The sequence below is a fragment of the Strix aluco genome, chromosome 5 (assembly GCF_031877795.1).
Source record: "Strix aluco isolate bStrAlu1 chromosome 5, bStrAlu1.hap1, whole genome shotgun sequence".
NCBI lineage: Eukaryota > Metazoa > Chordata > Aves > Strigiformes > Strigidae > Strix > Strix aluco.
The window spans coordinates 37,850,869-37,873,306 of record NC_133935.1 but is presented as its reverse complement, the minus strand read 5'-3'; the positions used below and the strand labels follow the sequence as shown (position 1 = coordinate 37,873,306).

At 45.9% G+C, this 22,438-nt stretch overlaps 2 protein-coding genes and 1 long non-coding RNA gene across 4 annotated transcripts in view; 2 read left to right on the top strand and 1 right to left on the bottom strand.

The window, feature by feature from the left end:
* The first annotated feature begins 6,513 nt into the window (after nt 1-6,513).
* SOCS2 (suppressor of cytokine signaling 2) lies at nt 6,514-11,637 on the top strand. The gene is made up of 3 exons (XM_074827065.1): nt 6,514-6,720; nt 8,264-8,541; nt 9,538-11,637. The coding sequence occupies exons 2-3, from the start codon at nt 8,397-8,399 to the stop codon at nt 9,984-9,986; spliced, it is 594 nt and encodes a 197-aa protein (XP_074683166.1). The 5' UTR covers nt 6,514-6,720; nt 8,264-8,396; the 3' UTR covers nt 9,987-11,637.
* Nucleotides 11,638-17,241: 5,604 nt separating this feature from the next.
* Nucleotides 17,242-22,067, bottom strand: LOC141924500 (uncharacterized). The gene is made up of 2 exons (XR_012623560.1): nt 21,928-22,067; nt 17,242-20,897 (listed from the first exon to the last, which is right to left on the bottom strand). It is a non-coding gene; the product is annotated as an uncharacterized LOC141924500 (long non-coding RNA).
* The window catches only part of CRADD (CARD and death domain containing adaptor protein), an 82,081-nt gene continuing 81,497 nt past the window's right edge, over nt 21,855-22,438 (top strand). For both annotated transcript variants that reach the window (XM_074827063.1, XM_074827064.1), the window contains exon 1: nt 21,855-22,003. The gene's annotated coding sequence lies outside the window, so the exon portion shown is untranslated. The remainder of the gene's footprint in view (nt 22,004-22,438) is intronic.

Here is a 22,438-nt window from a genome sequence, read left to right as displayed (position 1 = left end):
TATATTTCAGTTTACATCCTCCCAACATGCCAATCAGTTACGGGACGATGCCTTGAGCCTCTTCCTGACAAAAAACCAATCACTAATCATGACAAATAAAGAGAGAGAAGCTAGTTGGCAGCTAGCACTCTTTTCTTGCCGTCTGTTCAGGTTTGTATGACATTCCACGTCCAGCCTCTCCTTATACTGAAGCGGGGAAAGCAGCCATGCCTGTCTTGAGCCAAAAGAAGCCAACATGTCAGGGGCAGGTTAAGCTCATTACCTGACACTAACACTTAACGCACTAATCTGAAAAATGTATTTGATCCAAGCAGCATATACACATACCATGGGCAGCATATTTTCAATTAATGGTAAGAAGTTTAAAATTATATAAACACATTAGTACATTTTGATTATCCTGTTATTCAAACTCCTAAATACAGCAACACGTCAGGCCTTATGCTGAAGTCTATTATAGCCTTAGTCTGAAATTTAAAAGTGGCTCATGCCAAGGAAAAGGTTCTACAACTCATTTAATGATTCACAGTACTCCTGAAATTATATTCATCTGTCTGCTTTCCATGGCAGCACTTTCAATCATAAACACTTAATTGTAGGAATTTATCCTCAAGGCCAAATAGCTCTGGGTGAATTAAACCATCTTTAATATAAGAACTAGCATGGTGATTTAAAATTAATCTTTTTCTGATGGGAGACCATTTATTCAGAGACACGTAACCCAGCTAGTTCTTCATCTTTGTTTTATTTTTACCTTGCACTCAAAACCCTCTCCTTTGGAGATAGCCACTGCATCACCTGTTTTGATTTTCCTTATTTGTTTCAGAACTGACTCCTTTCCAATAAAGGAACTTTAATTACTTATGGATTGGCAGAGCACAGGAGAGCTGCCTGCATGCCGTCTGTCAGGAAAACTTTTTTCACAGACATTACTTGCTCTCTTTTACTTTGAGAAGTAGGACTCGCAACTGGCAAGAAAACATCTCAAGCCTCCTCAAGCATAAAAGGCTTGTTTTTTCTGGCAGCATCTAGGACAAGAATGCAAGATTTTACAGTGCTTTCAGCTGTGCTATCTCTAGGATTTTTCTAAAACAAAGACAAGAGTGTATATTTCTCCAAAAATCCAGAACTTCAAAGAGCGTGGTTGTGAACATGTGTATGTATAGGTGTATGTGTATACATACACCTATACACTCTTTCTCAGGCATATACACACTTTCCTGGCAAAAAAACCCAAGATAAATATTAGTCACCGCATCTTATACTATAATCTGAATACTGAAATCCATAGCAAATATTCTCCTAGTAGTTGTTTAAAATGACTGCTATCAAAACAATTCTTGCCAGCAGTCTTTTTTGCTATGGTATTCATAAGCAGGAAGCTGATAGGGAAGAAAGCACCATCAAAGCATGTGTATTTCCAAATTATCCTCAGGTAACTTTCAGCAATATTTAACTAGTTCTAGTCAGACTGAAATTGGGTAACTCACAAAATAACAAAGTGACAGACCAGAACTCAGCTGTTTATAAAGAAGCCTAACATAGTATAAACTGAAAACTGCTGTGTAAATTATCATATTTTTTTTATCCTTAGTACCCTGTGCTGCCACGTGCCACTTTTCCTTAACAAGTCCAGCCAAATTATTTTTATGTTGTTTTTACTTTAAATTGTAAATAGTAAATTAGAAAAACTATAAAAGCACTACATTTAATGTTTTTAATTAAAGATCCTAAGTGTGTCGAGACAACCTCTTACTCAATGCAGTTGAGGCCTTTAGATGCTACCATAAGTTTTAAACAGTATAAAGAACATGATGAGAAGAGAGGATTTAAATGCCACCTTTTTATGGTCAGTTTCATGTTTGCCGGGGATTATCTGTCTACCTATCCACTGAACTAAAGGAAATGATCCTTCTTTTTCTCAATTGTCTCTGAAATAAAATAATCTGGATGTTATTTCAGAGTACTGCTCTCTTAGTGCTATTTCTTGATGGTTTGCTTTTAAATTACAAGTGCTGTTTTCTTTTAGAACAGCACTGATTCATAGAAATTATTCACTGAATTTTTGATTATTCTCCTTTACCAAATGTATATTCTCAAGAAAGATAAAGCATTCACATCTGAATAGACAAAAATGGCTGGAAATAAGGTGGCAGCTGGTTGAAATTGTTCGGTATACATCATAATTTATTTCATCAAAACATTCTGTTCCTCAGGCAGCTGGAAAGAGCAGACTGATCCTATTTACGAAAATACTTGTTTTCTCTCTGCTGTATTTATTATGTTTTAGGAACTCTTTGTGAAATAAGCAAACCTTCCTCCTGACCGCTGAGTGAGAAATTCTCTAAGGGCTCATGTTGCAGACCTTGTTCATGGTGTGGAGCTACAATTAACTTGTTCTAATTTGCTTGAGATAAAGGCTCAATATTCATATTTCTCTGCTCGAGAACCAGACAGGCTGCCTGACCACTGTAATCACAGGACAGGGAGGAACTGTGGCAGTTATACACTGCTATTTAGATCACTTCAGGTAAACAGTTGTCAAAATATGATCAATAAATGGACATACGTGACAAGCAATAGCTGGCCTTGTAACTAAAGCGGATTTTATCTGACCAAATGGTATGTCATGGCTAATGGATATTCTGTGCTGCATCTTCAGGAAGTAAGGATGCAGAGAGCAAGGAAAGGCCCTTTGTATTCTTCCAGGTAGCCAGATAAATCTAGCTAAACAGATCAGCAAACCTTTTCAGCAAATCAAAGAAAATTTAGCAAAATCAGCTAGGTCAAAAATGTCTACCCCCTCCTCCACTCACGTCATATTATATAAATAAATCAGCGTGCTAGCTCTCCAGTAAATCTGGCATACTTTTCAGGAACAAAGTGAAAATAATTTCTAGCAACAGGCACTTCACACTATTGTAAAAACGTTGTTACCTCCTTCCTTGGTCATGAAAGGGATTTTTGCCTGAAGGGAAAATAAAAAATAAATCCACTTACTGCTCCCCTTCTCTTTTTGAGCACATGCATTTGAAAACAAGTCAGAAACATAATATGTTCTGCTTGTGATTTTCTGGAACTCTTAATATTCATGTTTTCACTATTCATATAAATCTCGATTAAAAATATCTACTATATGGATGATATACTGCCCAAACCAAAATTTTCACGCACAGTAGAAAGTATCTGGAAATCAGAGATTCCTTAAGTTTGTACCTTTCATCTCCAGTCGGATGATACGGCTCTAAAATCACTCAGAAGCATTCATAACTGTATACATACAGGCAATATTTGTCCTAGAATTGCTACCCCAAAACATACAGACTAAAAATAAAGTACTCGGTTTGAATTGTACTTACAAATTTTAAATCCCCATTTGTATAAACTAGTTTTCCTATTAGTGACTCTGTTCAGAAGAATTACTGTTCGTTACATGGCAGATTAGAAAATTTACTGTTTACATGATGGAAAACTAAGTTTTCAGAGTCTGCTGTTTCTTTTCTCTTTCTCCATTTCACATCCTTCTCCTACTCCATTCTGATTTTTTATATAGTAAAACACTTAAGGCAGACCAAGCATGTATTAAACATCCTAATGCCAAAGTAGCTAAAAAGTAGCATAAAGTAGTTTCATGCACCACATGTGGCCCATAATCCCAAAAGTAATTTAATTTAATCACCTTTTCTTACCCTTAAAAATAATTTTTTTTTCTCCCCCGTGACTGTGTGAAAGACTCACACAGAGGAGAAAACCAGCTAACTAACATTGTTGAAAGAAACAGTGAAATACTAACTTATTCCACGGAGCCTGTAGTACTGGTGGAAGTCTCATACCAGAGAATAAAGGTAACTGTGAACCGAAGTACTCTTATGAGGTGCCAAAAGTGTCATTTAAAGATCGATTTGCAGTTTTAAAGTTTGAATTTCATTACTCTTGTAAATTTATCAGATCTTTACTACTATTTTTAAAAGACATTAACTTCTCATGAAAAAAAAATTAACAGCACTCTTGTTTAGGAAGGATCCTGCTGATATACTGCCTATTTAATTTTTATGCTACCTTTTTCATAACAATATCTGAAGTTTTAAGTAACAAATATTTATTACATTCTTCTGTTCTTGTTTCTCATTCACCACATAAATCATGGTCTTCCTCTCTCTGCCTTTAGAGCAGCCAGCTGTGGTTTTAGAAACAAATTATGATGACTTCAAGTGATGAATAAACAGCAGAAGCAAAGGAAGTCTTGAGATACTATCCACATGAAAATGCCATTAACAAATAACATAGGGAAAGACAACTACAGCAAAGCTGAAAAAAGCAGCTTTGCATCTAGACAAGATGCATGCCATTTCTCTAAGATGAATTAGTGAATTTTAAATGAATAGCCCTAATTTGAACACTATTATATCAAAATAACATAATTTTGAGCAAAAGCTCTGTGCCTGCATATACATATACAGAAATATTTTAGTAATAAAATTAGATCTGTATTCCTTTTTTTGTTGTTGTTGTTCTTATGAACATAGTGAAGCCAGAGCAATTCTGAAAAGGGAAATTAGATTTTATGCAAGATCTCACATCATCGGTAGCAGAGCTGTCAACTAAATTTCAAAGGACACAGACATATTCTCTCCCCTCTTCACATCTATCCAATGAAAAGTTAGTGGGGATTCCACAAGAACCTCTGGAGGCTGGATCTGAGGCTATCTAAACTGCGTGGACGAAAACAGGAACAAGAATGACCTTCAAGACCTAAATTATTTTAAACCATTTCTGAGAATGCTTAAGTAAGAAAGCCCATGTTTGTTTCTCAGACCTCATTTTAAATCTGCAGTGCTGTCAGTGATTAAAACCACCTTTTTTCATAAACTGAATAAATTAAATTCAAAAGCACCCAGGCATTACAGATGAAACCATACTGACCAATTCACTTAACATTTTTTTTCCTCCGATGAATCTGCTTAATTACTAAATACAGCACTTATTTTTTATGAGAACTATTAACTCTAATACTCTTCACTCATCCCCTGATGTTTAAAAATTGTTAAGTAATATCTATTACAAAAGCATTCAGGAACTGTCCTCCACGGTCCCTTTTTTTTTTTTATTTTTTTTTTATTTTTTTTTAATCTTTAAAGAAACGTTGAATTTCAGGAGTTACTGGGGAGTATAACCCAAGGCAGGAGTGTCCCTGTGGGAGCTTTCTCTGTGCAGGGAAGCTGGCGTGCAGCTGCTGCCCCGCTCCCTCAGCTAGACCGTCCAGCCTAATACATATTCATTTATCTCTTTGATACCAAAGGCTCACCCCCGATTTTTAAACAGATTCTTTTATATTATTTTTTTTCCTGAGGGTATTAAAATGACACCCCTTAGTCCTTTTCCCGTCAAACCCGAAAAATACTCCCTCCCAAACACCGCCGTGCAATTTGCAGGGAGCCCTGACTTGCAGCCAGGGGCAGGGGCGAGACTAATACGGCTACTTTTGCTTTGTTTCCCCTCTTTTCTTTCTTTTTTTTTTTTTTTTTGGTCTTTCTAAAGTCGGCTCGAGGCCGCCTGCGCAGCGGCGGAAGGTGGCTGGTTACCGAGCAGCACCCGCGGCGCAATCAATCATCTTTACGCCAAAAAACAGCTTCGGGTTTATTTAAAAAAAAAAAAAAAAAAAAAAAAAAATCGCGGAGGGGGGAAAAAGGAGCGGCGCGCGCATCGGCGGGTAATGGCTGTTTGTAGCAACGAGGTATTTAGCGCCGGAGGGTGAAGGGGGGTGGAGACCAGGGTGGGGTGTCCCAGGAGCTTCGCCCGCCACAAGTCCCTGGCACAGAGCTCCTGGCACCGGCTCCTGACGCGCTCCCGGCACTGAGGGCGGGCCCCGCCGCCGCGCTCAGGTGCCCCCGGCTGCCGGCGCCGGGCAGGCCGGGCACCCCTCGCCCCGCCACCCCCCTCGCCCCGCCGCCACCCCCCCCCCCCCCCCCCCACGGCCGCCGCGGAGCAGTTGTGGGGGGGGGCCGCGCTCCCGCGCTCACCCGGTTACCTCAGGAGGTGCCGCGCGCGGGCGGCCGTTGGAGCCCGCCGGCGGGGCCGTGCCTCGCGGGGCGGCGCGCGCCGCCCCGCGAGGCACGGCCCCGCCGGCGGGCTCCAACGGCCGCCCGCGCGCCGGTACCTTAGCGGCCCCGGCCACTGACCTGCTCGCCGCGCGTCTCCCGCGGCTCTGCGGGCGGAGGTGGCGCGGGGTCGAGGGGGGGGGGGGGGGGGGGGGGAACGGACGGGGACGCGGGGGCGGGTTAGGCGACCGCTGCCCCGGCGTGACAGGGGCGGCGGCTCGGTGCGGCGGCCCCGGCTGGCCGCGATCGCGGTGGAGGCGCCGGAGCGGGTCCTGTCACATGATGCGGTTCCTGGAAAGTTCCTGGAAAGCAGCCTTTGTATGTAGCCATCCCGGGAGGGGGGAGCGCGGGGGCAGGATGCCCTCGCCTCGCAATCAAAGGCGAACAGACCGCCCGCGCCGGGGAGAGGGGGGGAGCGGAGGGTGTTGTTTCCCCGGGAGCACCATCCTCCCCTGGCAGCGGCAGCCTGTCTGTCTACCCCAGCGCAGCCCCGACGCTTCTCCCCGGCGGCGGGTGCTGTGCACCCCGCGGTCCCTCCACGCCGGCGGGAGCGAGAACGACCTGACCGCCCCACCTCCAGGCGGCGGCAGCGGCGGCTCCAGCCCAGTCCCGCCGAGCCCGGGTGAGTCCCGTTGTCGGTGTCGTCCCCCGTCGTCGTCGTCGTCGCCCCCCCCCCCCCCCCCCGCCGCGCGCCCGTTGCCCTGCCGCTCCTCGAGAGCGGGGACCCTGCCGCCCTGCTCCCGGGACGGAGCTGCCGACGGGCGGGATGAAAGCTTCCCCTGCTCGCCCCTGGCGGGGGACGCCCCGCTGCTGCTGGCTGCCACCGCCTCGCAAACCCTCCGTCCTCGCCAAGCTCCCGCGGCCGGGCGGGCGGCACTTCGCGGCCGGGCGCTCTCGGCGCTTCTCCTTCACAAGGGGTCGCGCCCGGGCACCCCCGGCAACGCTGCTCCCACCTGCGCTCGGCGCTTTGCGGCCAGCGGCCCCGCAGCCGCTCCGGTGACGGGCGCACCTGCGACCGGCCCCCGAGCCGACCCCGGGAGATCCTGCGCGGGGAGAAGGGGACGGGGATGGGCTCTGCCAGGGGGCTGCCGCGTGTGTGCCTGCGCATGTTGCGATAGAAACCCAGCAGAGCAACCTATCCGCTGCCACTGAAGTTTAATTTGGAAAAGTTTCTGAGTTCCGCCGCGGAACTCGTGACGGGAGGAGCCACCTCGGCGTAACCCCTCACCTGGCGGCTGCTGCGCTCACGGAGGCAGAGATTCTGCCCGGTTCGCAAGCACCGGCGGGGGTCCCGGTCCCCCCCGTCAGCCCCCTCCCCGCCCCCGGCCAAGCCGGCGGCGCTCCCCCGCGCTGGCGCTGCCGGGCTTCGTGTCGCTCCCGGCGTGACGGTGGGAGAGCGGGGGGCTCTTTTGTCCCTCCCGTTCGCTTCAGCCGAGCGGAAAGGTAATTTTTTTAGAATATCAGCATTTAATGGAACGGGAAAAGCACGTTTCCTGCCCCGAGCTAAATACATCGCGCCCTCCATCGCGCTGCCCCTTCCTCCCGTAGCCAAGCGGCCACCCAGTGCCGGGAGCCGGCGCTGTCCGCGCACCCACCCCGCAGCCCCTCGGGCGGCCCGGGAGAGGCTCACCCCCACCCCGGGAGCACGGCCCATGCCGGGCTCCCCGTTCCTAGAGGTACGACTCGGCGTATGACCTTACTGAAAGGCGGACCGGACCGTTCCGTTCCTCCGCACCGCGGCTGCCACCGGGCAGCGCCGGGGGCTGGGACCTGCCCCGCTGCGTGGTTACCCCTCCCCACTCGTACCTTGTGCTCGGCTCTCCCCCACGACCTCCTCCTATCCCCAAACACTCCCCCCGCCGGAGCTCGCCTACCCCGGCCGAGGGAGCGGCACATCCGCCGGTTTGCCCTTGCCGTAAGGCGAGACCACCTTCCCGGGCCGCCGCCTCCGCCTCGTCCCGGGCGGAGGGGAGCCGGGGACAGGCCGGGCGGCGGCGGGGGGAGGAGATGTCCCTCCCCCGCTCCGTCGGGAGGTGATCTCTCGCCTCGGGTCCCTCCTCTGGATGCTGGGAAGTTCCGAAGCGGGAGCGCCAGAAACGTAGGGGCTGCGTCGGGAGCGCCTCTCGCGGGGCTCGCCGCTAACCACGCTCTCTCTCCGCTCGCAGGCGGCGGCCGGGCCGGCGGCCGGGACCATGCACCCGGCGCGGCGCTGAGCGCCCCGGCGGCGAAGCGGAGCCCCCTCCCCGCGGGCAGCCCCCGACCTGCGCGCCAGCGGGGCCGCACCCGCCGCCGCCCTCCATGACCCTGCGCTCCGCCGGGTCCCTGGAGAGCGCAGAGGGCTCCGGGGCGCGCTGGGGACACCCCGGGGCGGCGGCGCCTGTTGCCGAGGAGTCCCGTGAGGCGGCGCAGCTGACCGCGGCTATGGAGGAGCTGCGGCGGGCAGGTAAGCCCGGCTGACCGGCCGGGAGCCGGCGGGGGGGGGTGGGGGCTTGGGTAGTGCGGCAGCGCCCGGGGCGGCCGGCGCTCGCCGGGGCGCCCGGCTCGCCGCCGCCCCGCGGTCCCGGGGGAGGCGGAGCGGAGCCCCGCCGGACCGAGAGGGGAAGCGGGCGGCGGGGCGACGCTTGTCGTCGCCACCCGGGGTTGCGACGGCGAGGGGCGGTGGCGGCTCCGACCTTCCGTGGGCTGCGGCGGCCGAAGCGAAAGCGCCGCCCGCGCCGGCAGCGCCGCGCCCCGGCGGCGGTCCGGGATCGGCGGCCGGGCGCGGGCCGGGCGCGGCCGCCGGCCGGGGCGGCCGCGGCGTGAGGAACGGGCGGCGGCGGCGCGGCCCCGCGTACCTGCGCTCCGCTGGCCGGCGTGGCGGCGGCTCGCCCGGCCCCGCAGGATGCGGGGCTTGGCCGCGGGCGGAGGGAAGAGCTTTTGTCGTCGTCGCCTCCCGGCTAGGACCGCAGCCACAGCGCCGAAGTTGTTTTCTTACCCATCTCCGCTTCCGATTGCTAGACAAAGCTCATTTCAACAGCAGCCTGCCGACAGTTACCAACAGCGGGCTTTTTGCGGGCTGCCGGCGCGTGCCGTGCTGACACAGCCCTCGCCCCGGCGTGTGTGCGGCGCGGGGCCGCGGGCCGCGTCCCTGCTCCCTTACGGGCGGCCCGTGGGGTCGGCGGCTTCGGCGTTAGTCTCGCAGGACGCTGGAGGAAAGTTTGTGCGTGTATACGCATAGATATGAAAATAAACAGTGACCTGGAAGGCTCTGTCAAAACGAGACGCATTGTAAAGCAAATGAATTTAAATAGCAAATGAAAATTTACAATGCCTGCAGGACTTTTGCTCTCAAACAACAAAAGAAGTGGGTTATTACAAGTGTACCAGCCAAAGAGGAGCTTTTAAAACAAACAAACAAACAAGACTAAACAAAACCCTTCTTTCTCTCCTCTTTTAACAGGTTGGTACTGGGGCAACATGACTGTTGCTGAAGCCAAAGAGAGATTACAGGATGCCCCCGAAGGGACCTTCTTGGTTAGGGATAGTTCACATTCAGAGTATCTACTGACTATTTCAGTAAAAACATCAGCGGGACCGACCAATCTACGTATAGAATATCAAGATGGCAAGTTTAGACTGGACTCTATCACTTGTGTCAGATCTAGACTTAAACAGTTCAACAGTGTTGTGCATTTGATTGAGTACTATGTTCTTATGTGCAAGGACAGAACCGAAACACCTTCAAATGGAACAGTTCATCTTTACTTGAACAAGCCTCTCTATACATCCGCTCCATCTCTGCAACACCGCTGCAGAATAACTATAAACAAATGCACAAATCAGATCTGGGAGCTGCCATTGCCAACAAGACTAAAAGAGTACTTGAAAGAGTACCAATACCAGGTATAAATATCTTTGCTAAATGCCTCTAATGTAGAGTAACTTTTAAATGCAATTCTTAAAATCAGCCAAAGAACTGAGTAACCAGTTGTTCAACTCAGCATGGAATTCACTATCAAAACAGTGGCAGTTCTGGGGGAAAGGTTTTTTATTTCAGATGCCACAAAGGGAGACTTTATGTAGAATAATCCCAGCTTGCATCCTCGGGGGTTTGACAAGGTGGCATGCTATTCTTGCGAGGAGAGAGAAGCCAGGAATCTGTCCAGATTATGTTGCTTTGTCAATGGCATAAAATACTGCGCTATCAAATGCTAACTGAAGTAGTGGGACCGGGAGAGACTGCAGAGTGGTCAGAGACATATGAGAGTGCATAAGTATCTCACTTGTCTGATTCCAAGATTAATTTGGTGCTGGTGTTTGTATAATCCTCAAAGCTTAACTGGATCACATTGTGATAATCTTGCCAAAGTTATGCAACTAATCAAATCCAGTCAAAAAGTGATCATGTATTCAGTTTTTATTGAACTATAATTCTTGTGCTTTTCTGCAAGCAAGGGAGTACTGTAAGTAATCAGTTTAAAACACTGTTTTTCAAAGTTCTCTAAAAGCTGACCTTAAGGAGAAATGCCACATCTTTCATAGGAACCCAGTATGTTGCTGATTATACCAGATTGGTATCCCAGAATCTTTAACGTGTCAACATCTTCCCAGTGGTGATATATCCATGTTATTATTATTAAGCCTCTTTTGGTTGAGGGTTTAGGACTGTATGCTGCAGACTTGCAGTTGCTCAGTTCCAATGTCAAAACATGGATATCAGCAGTTACAGCTGTTTTCTACAGTGTAGAATGTTCTCTTCAGCTTGTTTCCCAAAATGTGGGGAAATATGATTTGGGGGTTTTTTTTGGAGGGGGTTGTGGGTTTTTTCTATTTTTTTTTTTCCCTTCTAATTCACCATTGTAGCTATCAGACTATTACTCAATAAAGTAAATCAAATTGCACAACAATCTCCCAATCTTTGTATGTATAGATCTGCTACTATTCAGGAAACAGTGATCTTATGAACCTATACAATTTCCCAGCTAATACTCAAATCAATGCATATGTATCGGTGAGGATGAATACCCCTGCTTTGCCTTTGTGGTGCTGCTCAAAGGTATAACTGGATTATGTTCAGACTAGTGGTTTAGAGGCTGCCTGCTGAATTCTCGTAGGTAGGTATTAGCATAGGACGTTACTTTTTCTGTTACAGCGACCCTCCAAATGGGAAGAAGGGACTAAGACCTTCAGTACCTGTTCCTCAGTGTAAATGTAGAGTATTTAATAGAAGAAATACCCAGGATGAGAGTAACAAGAGAGCAGTAAAGAGAGAAACAACAACATAGAATCATCCTCAGTCAACAATTTCACAGTTTTAACTCCTTCCCTAGCTGACTTTTTAATTAAGGCAAATAGACCTGTGTTTGAACAAGGAGGGTTGTCAAGACTTGCTGTAATCTAGCCCTGCCCAGGCTGAAATAGAAACAACATAAAATAATCTTGTTTTCCTTGTGAATTAACTGCTCTGTAGTACTGTCAAGATGCTCTGTCCCTTCTCATGAACTCTGGGGCACTGACCATCTTATTTTGTTGCATGTAAACTCCCAGTGTTATGCACTCCATTTTGTTGTTAACGTACTGGCAGAAATGAGTAGCACGGCCACTGGGACAAGGAAGACACCAAGAACCTGAGGCAGAGGGGATGGTCCCTTGGTATGGCAAATACTTGGTGTGTTGTTGTTCTCTTTGTGGAAAAGGTGGCTTTTCTCCCTCCTCCTCCACGGCTTCAATCCTCTCTCCCCATTTTTAATGCAAGCTTTAGAATAGAAATGGGGGGAGTTTTCTCCTGAAAAACAAAACAAAAGCTTTTGTTATGTAAAGTTTTTCCCCATGCCCTGCCAAAATGTAGCAAATTGTTGGAAGTTTTTCACATAACATGGCGACCACCCTCTGGTTCTCGTCCCAGAAGAGCTCTTGTATTCCAGGTATGTGTTGTAATCACATGGTTCTGTGTTTGTCATCTGTCTTGCTAGGATCTGCCACCCTGAAGCTGAGGAGCTTTTCCTGTGAGCAGTGACTCTGAAAGAACCGCACTCCTGGGAACACTTTTCATTCTGACAAATCTGTTTTTCTTACAGTTCTTGCCTAGCTCTACCTTGAGATGAGATAGCTGCTATACAGAATAACTTCTGTTACAGTAAGAAACATTCTAATTTGCTGCTACATTTTTTTAGCCAAGGTGATACTTGGCTGTGATACGCTTGGGATCTCAGTGGTGAACACATTATACTAAGATCCTTTAAAATAAGTTCCCTCCAGGCTAGTCCCTGGCCTGGGCATTTAATATCACGAACACCAACGCTGGAACAAGCAGACTGAGAAGATAAGAGCTTTGGGGTGTAATGAGACAGTTGCGTTGTACATATAAGAAACAATTTATGGCTCGTGGCTGTCAGCCTACTGTAAGCAGTCACAGGCCAGGTATACCCCACGGCAGAGCCAAGCTCTGAGGAACAACATGGGGCAGATGCAGGGCAGCTCGCTGGGCTTTTTGTTAGCAATTCTCCAAAGGACAAGGGCAAATGCCAGGCTAAAGACAAGGAGTGCTAGTAAAGTGAAAGGTGGTGATCCTTGTAAATAATCAAGAGTAGTTACTGTGATGCGGAATTAAGTCACCAAATGTTGAGCATACTGACTTGTACTTTGTATCATTTGTGTTAGTTACTGTGAGGAAAAGTAGGGTCTGCGGCTGTGGTGTGCTCAAAGCAGTGAACAATATTTTGAACAGACTGGAGGGGGAACTAGTCCTCTTTGTATGAAAGCACAGTTCTTGTCCTCATTAGGATGCCAGCCCTAGGGTTGATGCATTGCACTAGTAAAACTAAACCACACTATAGCTTGCTGAAAGCTCAGCTTCATTCTAACACAACACAGAGGAATGACTTGTTCTGGGACAAAAAATCCAAGGATAGCACATGATTAGATTACAGTGGTGCAAAAATCTTCCATGTAGACCTTGTGAATTTTCAAGCACAATCATGTTGTCCAAACATTTTTTTTAAAGTTCCAGTGCTTTTTTTTTTTTTTTTTTTTACTTTATGGATGTTGTTATGGCTTGTTTGTAGCACTAGCTTTTAAATTGCTGGCCCTTCAGATTCCAAAAATTACTTTAACTGATATATGTCATCTTGAATTGCTAGTACAGAGTGTTCAGTGAAGCCAGTTTCACAGGTTCAATGCCCATGAGTCAACCAAAAATCATGATAAGGACTTTAATCCTAAGCCTTTTTTTTCAGCCCATGTGTTGGTTTGGTTTTTCATTTTTGAGTCTTGAGGTTTCAGATTTTCCAGCTTATACCTGGAATGTTAGTTGCTGAAAACCTCTTCATTTTAATTAAAGGAAAGCTGAGAATCCCACAGTCCTAAAAGCTGGTACTTGAAAAACAAATAAAAATAATTGCAAGATGAATTATGAAAATGGCATTGGTGACTATATTTAGTTTAGCATTAAACCTAGCAGAAGTGTGAACTATGGCTCCATTTTAGTTGTACAGGCATTTTCCTGCTGCTGGTATTATCACCAGAGACAGAAAATGGTTCAAGTACAAGATGGGTGGGTAGAGTGGGAATGTAACCAAGCAGCTGCACCCATTGCATTAGAAGTAATTTTATTTTAATCTGATCTTGTCAGTATTGTCCTAATTATATTTTATGTAACCACATTCTAGATAAACAATGTATCATTATTAGCAAGAGGGAAAAATTGTTCACTAGATTGTTCACTATGGGGGCAGAGGCATTTATTTTTACATCTTAAAACAATCTAGAACTTACTCCTCACTAAAAACTGTGGAGCTTTAGAGTCTGAGACTCTTATTCAGTCTCACCACCTTATGAAAACTGAGTCTACATACAATGGGAAGGAAAGGGTTCTGTAGTAGCATGATTTCCTGTATCTTAGTCACCTCTTGTGTCTTAGCAAAGTGTTCCTGTAGGTAAATTACCTTGTTGAAGATCATAGAAAAACTTTATTTACTTACATGCTCTATTCAAGAGTTTTTTGTTGTATACCTGATAAAATTCCTATGGATTTTTCCTTTGGCTATAAGCATAGGATCTAGCAGAAAGTAAGCTGAGTGGTATCAGGGCTTTGTTCTTCTTAAGCTAAAACACATGATGGAAATGGGAAGAGATACCTTTAGACGTGGGAGTTGTGTCTAACAGTCATTTAAAATAAAGTAAAATAAAATGTCTGCTGACTTTGCTGTCATTAAAATAAATCTTAAGTATCATATTGACTGCTAGAGGAAATAATGGAAATAAGAGGAAATTCTAAAAGTTGTATTACTGCTTCTCAATATTTATAAGAAACTCTTCTGGTTTATTCTGTTTTATTTTTTAAAACCTGTAGAAATAAAGGAAACTTTTAGTATATAAACCATAAAATTTCCAAATAGAATAACTAGAAATTACTTGAAAGGTCTGAGCTGAGTAGTGCTCTATACACAAAGGAAGGGGGGATGACAAGCTACTTTGGTATCTCAGCCTAGCTTCTGGAAACCGATTCTTTATTGGTGTTAACTTCGGCAGGTCTCCGTATTTTACTAAGCCCTTAGCATGAGTGAAAATGCCTGGAAACAACATTGCACCGACACATAACTTCAGTCACCAAGGTCTGAGCTCGCTTTACAACAACATGGCAGTTTGCCATAGTATTGCTGAAATCGGGTAATTTCTACAACGGGCTGAAGATCAGTCAAAGAAACTGGGAGGCTGAGTTGGTGCTGCCAGGGGCTGTGAAGGGCATCGGTGCCGACCATCGCTGGTCTTTATCTGCTGTCTTGGACAGAGGGCATGCTACAAGCTAGGTAAAACACAGCTGCCAGGAAACCAGATGAGAAGCTGTTCTGCTTGCTGAGGAGGGAATTATCTGTCTGGCTTTTGGTGTTTGAGGAGGGACTGAAGGGAAAGAAAAGCCAGCAGCTCCTATGAGAGGTGGCACTTCTCACAAGCTGCATCTAACCATCAGGACTAGTACAACGCTGAAAGGTGCATTAGTAGAGCTGAAAGGTCCAGGGCAGTAACTAGTATCAGCACAGTCTGAAATCACGTATAAGCAAAGTCTGGCTAGATAACTAGATTTCAGGGGAAAAAAAAGCAGCTTATAGCAAAATCAGTCGGTCCTGGTCCCAGGGTTGCCAAGGGGGGAAGGGATTAAATGTGTTTATTAATTAGGTTACCTACAGGGCTTTGAAGTAGCCAGTGCCTCTGAGAAAGTCTAGGGAAACGTAAAAACATATCACCATAATTATGGTGTCTAATCTGCCCAATAAACTGAGGATTTATTCCACTTAAGTCCTATTTAAAAGGAGGATTGCACCTGTGATTTGGTTTGTTTTGTTTTCTTCCAGAGTTGGAGCCATTAACTCTCCAGAAACTGAAATATCAAAATAATACCATTACTTTCTACGGCATTAAGGAGGAATAAAATGCAGGAGCAAAAGCTATTTATATTAGCATAAGGAATAAACTGGCATTTAGTAGGAAAATGTTCAAACAGATAATACCCAGGAAAAGTTTAGTGCTGAGTGCTGCAAAGAACAAAATACATTTAAAAAACCCCAAATTCAATGTTCCTGCCTTAATTTTTCTTTCACTGGCAGGCAGGGTTTATGTAAGTAAATCCTTTTGTTTTCAGTCAAATTGTTCCATAATTGATGTTTCATAGCTGAGGATTGCAATTTGGTGCACTGTTCGTTAACAAATAGTAAATGCAGACGTATGTTAAATGTGGGAAAAGATTCAAAGCCCAGTGGAAATTCTTTTGGCTTTATTGAGGTTATTTGGATCAGGCTTGATAACAAGAATTATATAAAAAACAGTTGTAAGACTGATAGTTGAAAGCTGTTAAACCCAGTTTCAAAATGGTTACAATTTAATTGTATCTCTTTAGGTTGCAGCTCTGAAATAGCATCTGTTCAGCTGAATCTCTGTACCCACACTCAGTTTGTCTCAGGGGGGATCTCCAAATTTGAGGGATCACTCTGGACACCTATATTAAACACATCATGCATTTGCTTTTTTCATACCTAGGGTGCTGCTTGACACAGTCTGGAAGGGCAGAATAAGTTGTGGATCAACTGTTAGTGTTTATAGGATTTTTAGATGGTTCATTTTCTTTTAGAAAGAACTGTATTAAACAAGACTGAGCCTATATTAGCTGCAATTTACCCATCTGTAAAGTGGGCAGCAGACTTAACATTTTGTAATTTATCAGCGTGGGGTGAAAAGTCACTTATATGTCAATTAACATTGATAGGAACTTAAGCTGCAATGATGGTAATATCTTTGGCTGGCTGCATTGCTAGGAAGAGAAAAGAAAATAAGTTAGGAAAGTGAGATTCTTGTCTAACTAGATTGCAGTGGAAGTGGCATCACAGATCCTTCGTGAGCTGCAGCGCTTCAGACGCGTGTTGTCTGTGAGGGAAACTGCCCGTGAGAAGATAACTGTTTTCTGGAAATTCATGTTTAACTCCCCTGACGGAGGATGCAGTGCCTACTGCAGGCTGCTTAACTAGCCCACTGTAACCATGCATGCAGACAGGTTTCGTTTTGAAAAGGAACAAAATACAGTAAGTGAATTTTTAATCAAAGGGCATTTTTTGTTTGAAAACAGGGCATATGGAAAAAGTATAAGCAGTGGCAAATCCTTTGCTAGGCTACCTGTAAAAACTTCCCATGAATCATTACTAGCTCCTGAAAAGCTTAACCTGAAAGTAAGAAACTTAAAAAATATAGGTACTATGTATGAGTTTGTCCAGCTCAAAGCCTTTGAAGATTACAAAAAGCAGTAATTCTCCTAAATAAAACCAACCTTCCAGTCTTTTATCTAAAATGCTAGACAACAATTTCATACACTTTAATTTGCAAACAAAAGAAGATGGTTTTGTGAAAAGGTTTCAGACTTGAATCTTAAATTCCTTTTACTTATTTGTCAGTGTTTGATTTTCAGGCTAATTTGTGAATTTTCTTTGTTCTCACATTATTAAAATGGTTGCTTTACATTTAAAAAATAGTTTTATAAGTCTGGAAAATATTTAGAGACTTGCAATATTTCATCTGTCTCCACAAAGCATCTTTAAATTGAACTTCAAAAACAAACAGAGAATTACATTAATTCATATATTTAAAGAAAATGGACTAAAAAAATCTGAGAAATACTGAGTCACATTTTGCAAATATTAATTGCAGGTTTTTTATTACAATCGTTGCAGAGATTCTTTTCTTTTTCTGTAATGAATACAAAAGTTTCACATTTGATGAATGCTTCTTTTACAAGTATTCTGCACTCAGCTTTTGTCTAGAGATTATTTGTATCAAAGTAAACAGCACTAAGAATTAGTTCATTGCAGTACTGCTAATAAACACATTTTTATTACTGAAACAAATCTGAATGTATAGACACTACTCGGTCACTTCAAACCCCGTGGTTTAACATGTTTTGAAACTTTCTGTGCTATATTTCATATATTTCACCTATATGCTGGACATGCCTTTTAATAAAATAATACTTTTAAGGAAGTTCACCACACATCACCTACATTTTATATTCATTGCTGTCTTCAAACTGCATTTAATTTAAAGCTTTTATTATTTCAGTGAATGGGAAGCTATGAAGTATCAGAATACTCTAAGCAGCAGTGCAGGGGCTGATCCCCTTCAGTGATGCCCTTCAGTCCTGCCTGTCACCTTTTCTCTGGAGTGGCAAGGAATCTCTTTTGGAGTAGCACATGCCACCTGAAGAGTGACACCCTCTCCCAACCCACAATCCAGTGTCCTAAGCCCGGTCCACAAGTTGGGCAAACCTTCCATACCAAAACCTTCCCTTCCATGGCATCAGCCTGGTTTTTGGTGGCTGGTGCAGGAGACCTGGATGTTGGCATTAGGGAGGGCCACGCTTGCAAAGGGCAGTGCAATGGGGACCGGGGTGAGGAGGAAGAGGAGAGGGAGGAAGGGAAGGGATTGTTGCCTGGGACGGCAGTGGATGGCAATGGCTTGCAAGAGCCTAATCTGGTCTTCAGGCCATGGAGTTTGGGCCACCCTGACTCACATTTTAACAGTGTTTTTGAGATACATCAAATTCGGAAATGTTTTCTGTGCTCTTCTTTCTAAAAATCACAAGCAACCATATATGTTTCTTTTTTTTCCCCTCTTCATTTCAGAGGTTTTGTGAGAGATTTAACCAATTAGATGTTTTTAATAAACAAATCTAGAGGCTCGTATTTCTTTTCTTTTGTCCTTAAAGTTGGAATGCTGTCCTACAGACAATTGAAAACAGCATAGTCCTAATAGATTAAATCTGCTTGCACTAGTTTTAAAAAGACATTTTGGCTCTTGTTATCAGCAGAAACAAATTAGTCTGTAGAAAACAAAGAAACTACGTACATGCTAGGATACAGCTTGACTCTGATTAGCATAAAGGATCCTCTCAAAAGCTTTTTTTCTAAAAAAGTCTCTATACTTGTACAGGGTTTCTAAAAAGACTTGGGACTTTTAAGCGAGCTTTAAAAAAAGTGTATGGTAAATTTAAAAATCTGGTATTCTGACCTGGAATAACCCACACTTAAGGAGAACAGCATTGTGAGAAGAGATGCTGTTTAGCTTGGTTCCCACAGGTTTGGACTTGCTACCCTGAATTCAGCAGTCCTCAAAAGTGTGGCCTGATGACCATCGGTGATTCCCCAATCCACAGAACCAGAGAGAACAAGGTTTTAAGTCTAAAAGTCTGATGATACCGATGTGCAGGGTTGACTGTGGTCCATTCATCTACAAAGTCTAGGAAATACTTCTGTAATCTACATAGTTAGTTTTCAGATTTGAGTCGAGTCAGTGGGGAGTTGAGCTGAACCCAAACTGGCTCAAATATATATGTGTGTGTGTACATATATGTATTTTTGTCTGTCCCTAAAACTGGAATAGAACTGAACCACCCTTCTGAAGTTTTGTTGAACTCAGACCAGAACTGAACTGGAAGAAGTTTAGTCAGGTCTGAACCCAAACAGAACTGAAATGAAAAGTTTAAGGGCTTCTCTCCTTGGACTTCCCTGTGCGCATCCTTATTCTGTAACTGCAGAGTATAATCAACACCTGGGGTGCATGGCTAAAGATGAACCCGAAACACCAGTAGCACATTTACAGTTTCCGCTAGTGAATTTGCAGCTCTAGTTACAAACTAGTGGAAGGAAAAGGAAACATCAGATTTTCCCTTTAACCAGATTTGGACTTCTGCTGTCACCCTCTTCCTTCCTAGGCTTATCTGTTTCCTTTCACTGCTTTCCTTCTTTGCAGCTTTGTTTAGACTGTAAGCAAAGACGTGACTAAATGCTGGCTGTACGACTGCCACCATTTTCTTGAGCAGGAACTGGAGTTGCTCTGTGCATATCCATATGTTTTGCTAACTTTGTAAGGTATTCTTGGACAGTATAAAATAAATAATCCTAATTGCCTCATCTGGCAAAAAGATACAGTAAATGTAATGGCTTGTCTTCATTTTCTATTTTAAAATGTAGGCATGTTATCTGCCATTAAATGCAGCTGTCAGGATTACAATTATGTGATATTTTAAGTCTCCCAAGTTTGGTCACTCCAATTCCAGATATAATACAGTTCCTTAGATTGTGACTGAAAAAAAAAAAAAAAGCTGGCAATCGGAAATACAAGAAGCTAAGAAAGGAAACTTTCAGTAGCTGTACAGCGCTGTGCTGAGGAACGATCATATAGATGGTTTGTGCTGTTCTCTGCTCCCTGGTGCCGGTTTGTGTTATTTACAAATGTATTTTCTCAGAACTGGTATTACAGACTATCCATGATATGAAAATTTAAAACCACCTCAGCTGTACTTTGGCTACAACAGCAGCATACTTCTTGTCTTAGAGTCACTGATGATGACCTACTTGTGTGGTTTCCAGTGTTGTCAAGGTCATAGTAAATATGTTAATGCATCACTGAAACAACCCACAGGAGTATTTAAATTTTTTATGTCTGTGTTCCTAGAAGACTAACACATGTGCCTGAGACAAAAAACATTTACTTTGGTTTAATAGATGTATTGGAATAAGATATTATTTATCAATTATTTAAAAGCAATTTAAACCCCTTGTATCAAATTTATTGTCTGGAAATAATCCTAGATAAAAACATTATGTCAATTAAACCAAAATATTGCTTTAAAATTGCCAAATAAGTAGCATCTCTGCAGAAGCTGGCCACATAATAAATGTATATAACTTTTTAAACATTTCTTAAGTCCAGCCTACAAACTTTGCTTTTAAGACTATGTTTTACATTCTGCATCCACATAAATTCTCAACTTTGCTGTCAGCCACAGGAAAATCAAAGGAAAAGGATCTAAGTTTTCTGAGTGTGACTAAATGTGTATCATTATGCAAAATCTTGTAGATAAATACCATGTTAAGCATAGGCAGTACGTGAGCTCTACCAATAATACTTTCAGTTGTATTTTTCCATTTTCCATGTACAATATCTAGGAAAGGCATGCAAAGGTTTCCATAACTAACTTCCAAATACCCTTAAATCTTCCCAATACCCTTAAATCTGTACAATTAGTCTAAACTGACTGTACAAATGGATTCACACAGTGGCAACTCTTCTAGCAGCAGCTGCAGCAACCACCTCTCCCGCTTTTCCAGAGGGTAGGCATCAGCAAACCCAGCAGACCGCAGCCAGCTCGTTGTGGTTGCCTGCAGCTTCAAGGTAGCGCGTTCCAGCTCTGCAGGATCTTTTTTTTTCTTTCATCACTATTGCAGTCCAGACATGAAAGAAAAGGGCTGACACTGCTCAAGCCCGTGTGACACCTGATACCTATGTAAAGATGGAAAAAAGAGTTCTTCTATGATATGTGATAGGAAATGACACTGCCTCATTTTTATAGCTGTGGATTACAGTTTTCTCTCTTCTACTGTACTTTGGTTTCAAATATTCGTATAAAATGATGTGAAAGAGATGTTTTTGTATTCAATAATAGATGAATAAAACTATGAGAATGTGCACAGCACTGTGGTAGACACAGGCTGGATCTTACTTTACTAAATGGTTTTCACCCATGAAAGTTTCTTCACTTTTAGGCTGTTCTGAGGAAAGTAATGAAGCTACACATACACAGTATTCGATATAATATTGCTGTGTGTTTGATATGATGACACTAGCACCTGGATGAAGCCTGTCTTAGCCTATACTGGTGAATAGGACCAGTATCCCCAGAGAGTTATGAAAACAGCTGCTTCTACTGTCACAAAAATTCAGTTTTTGTCATTCCTGATTTAATTTTAGATACAACTCCTCCACTCGCTAACAATAAAAACCCACCACCCGGATGCTGAGAGCGCAGCAGGTGCTCCAAACGCCTGACTGGAGCCTCGCCCCTCGCGGGGACACCCCGCACCCCGGCGGCCCCTCTCCCTCAGGCTGGGCTCGGGCTGGCGCGGGGCGGCCGCGCCCCGGCTGACCCCCCCGGCCGGGGTCCGCTCCCCGGGCCGGGGGCCCCCCCGCGCAGCTCGCCGCAGCCGGCCGCCCCAGCCCGTCCCGCCGCGAGCGGCGGCTCCGCGCTGCCAGCACCCCCCAGCCCCCCCCCCAAACCAACGGCCCAGCCCCCCAGCAGAGCCCCCGCCGCACCCCCGCCGCCCCGGGGCCCACCTTCCCGGCCGGGAGGCGGGCGGGACGCGGCGGTGCGCCCTGCCCCGCTGCCCACAGCTGACATGGCGACCGCGGCGGCGCTTCCCCCCCCCACCTTCCCCTCCCGCCTCCCCGCCCTCAGCGGGGCCGGCGGCGGCGGCCCTTCCTCGGCCGGCCCGCAGCAGGGCGGCGGCGGCGGCTTCCGGCGAAGCCCTCTTGCCTTCAACAAAGATGGTGCTCCCCGCGCAGGCTCCGCGGGCGCCGGGGCGCCCTGTGTAGTTCCCCACTTCCCTCTCGTAAGTACGGGGCGAGGGCAGAGGGGGCTCTCCCCTCACAGCGCTCACCGCCCCGGCCGCTCTCTCGCCCGTTCCGCGGTGCGGTGCCGGCGGCCCCGCTCGACCCGGCCCGGCTCCCCCCGCCCGCTGCCGCCGAGGGGGAAGCGGGAGTAACGGCGTCAACCCCGGCCGTCCGAGGGGCCGCTTGGCGGCGGCCCCCCGCGCTGCGGGCCCGCGGCAGGGGCCGGGCCTCCGCGGGGCGGGCCGGGGCGGCCCGGGGCCGCGGGCTGGCGGCGGCGGCGGCAGCGCCCGCCTCCGCTGCAGCAGCGTTGCCCGGAGGGATGGATGGAAGGCGGGCGAACAGGCGGGCAGGCGGAGCGGGGGCGAGGACGGCCGGGGTGCCGCTGTGCCGATGCCTGCCGGGCTGGAGCCGCGGCGGGAGGCTCAGGGCTTGGG

What these genes read in the sequence shown, in the direction of transcription:
- SOCS2 (XM_074827065.1), top strand. Translation starts at nt 8,397, where the DNA reads ATGACCCTGCGCTCCGCCGGGTCCCTGGAGAGCGCAGAGGGCTCCGGG. An exon ending in GGAGGAGCTGCGGCGGGCAG is followed by an intron (nt 8,542 to 9,537) that starts GTAAGCCCGGCT and finishes CTCTTTTAACAG; the next exon opens with GTTGGTACTGGGGCAACATG.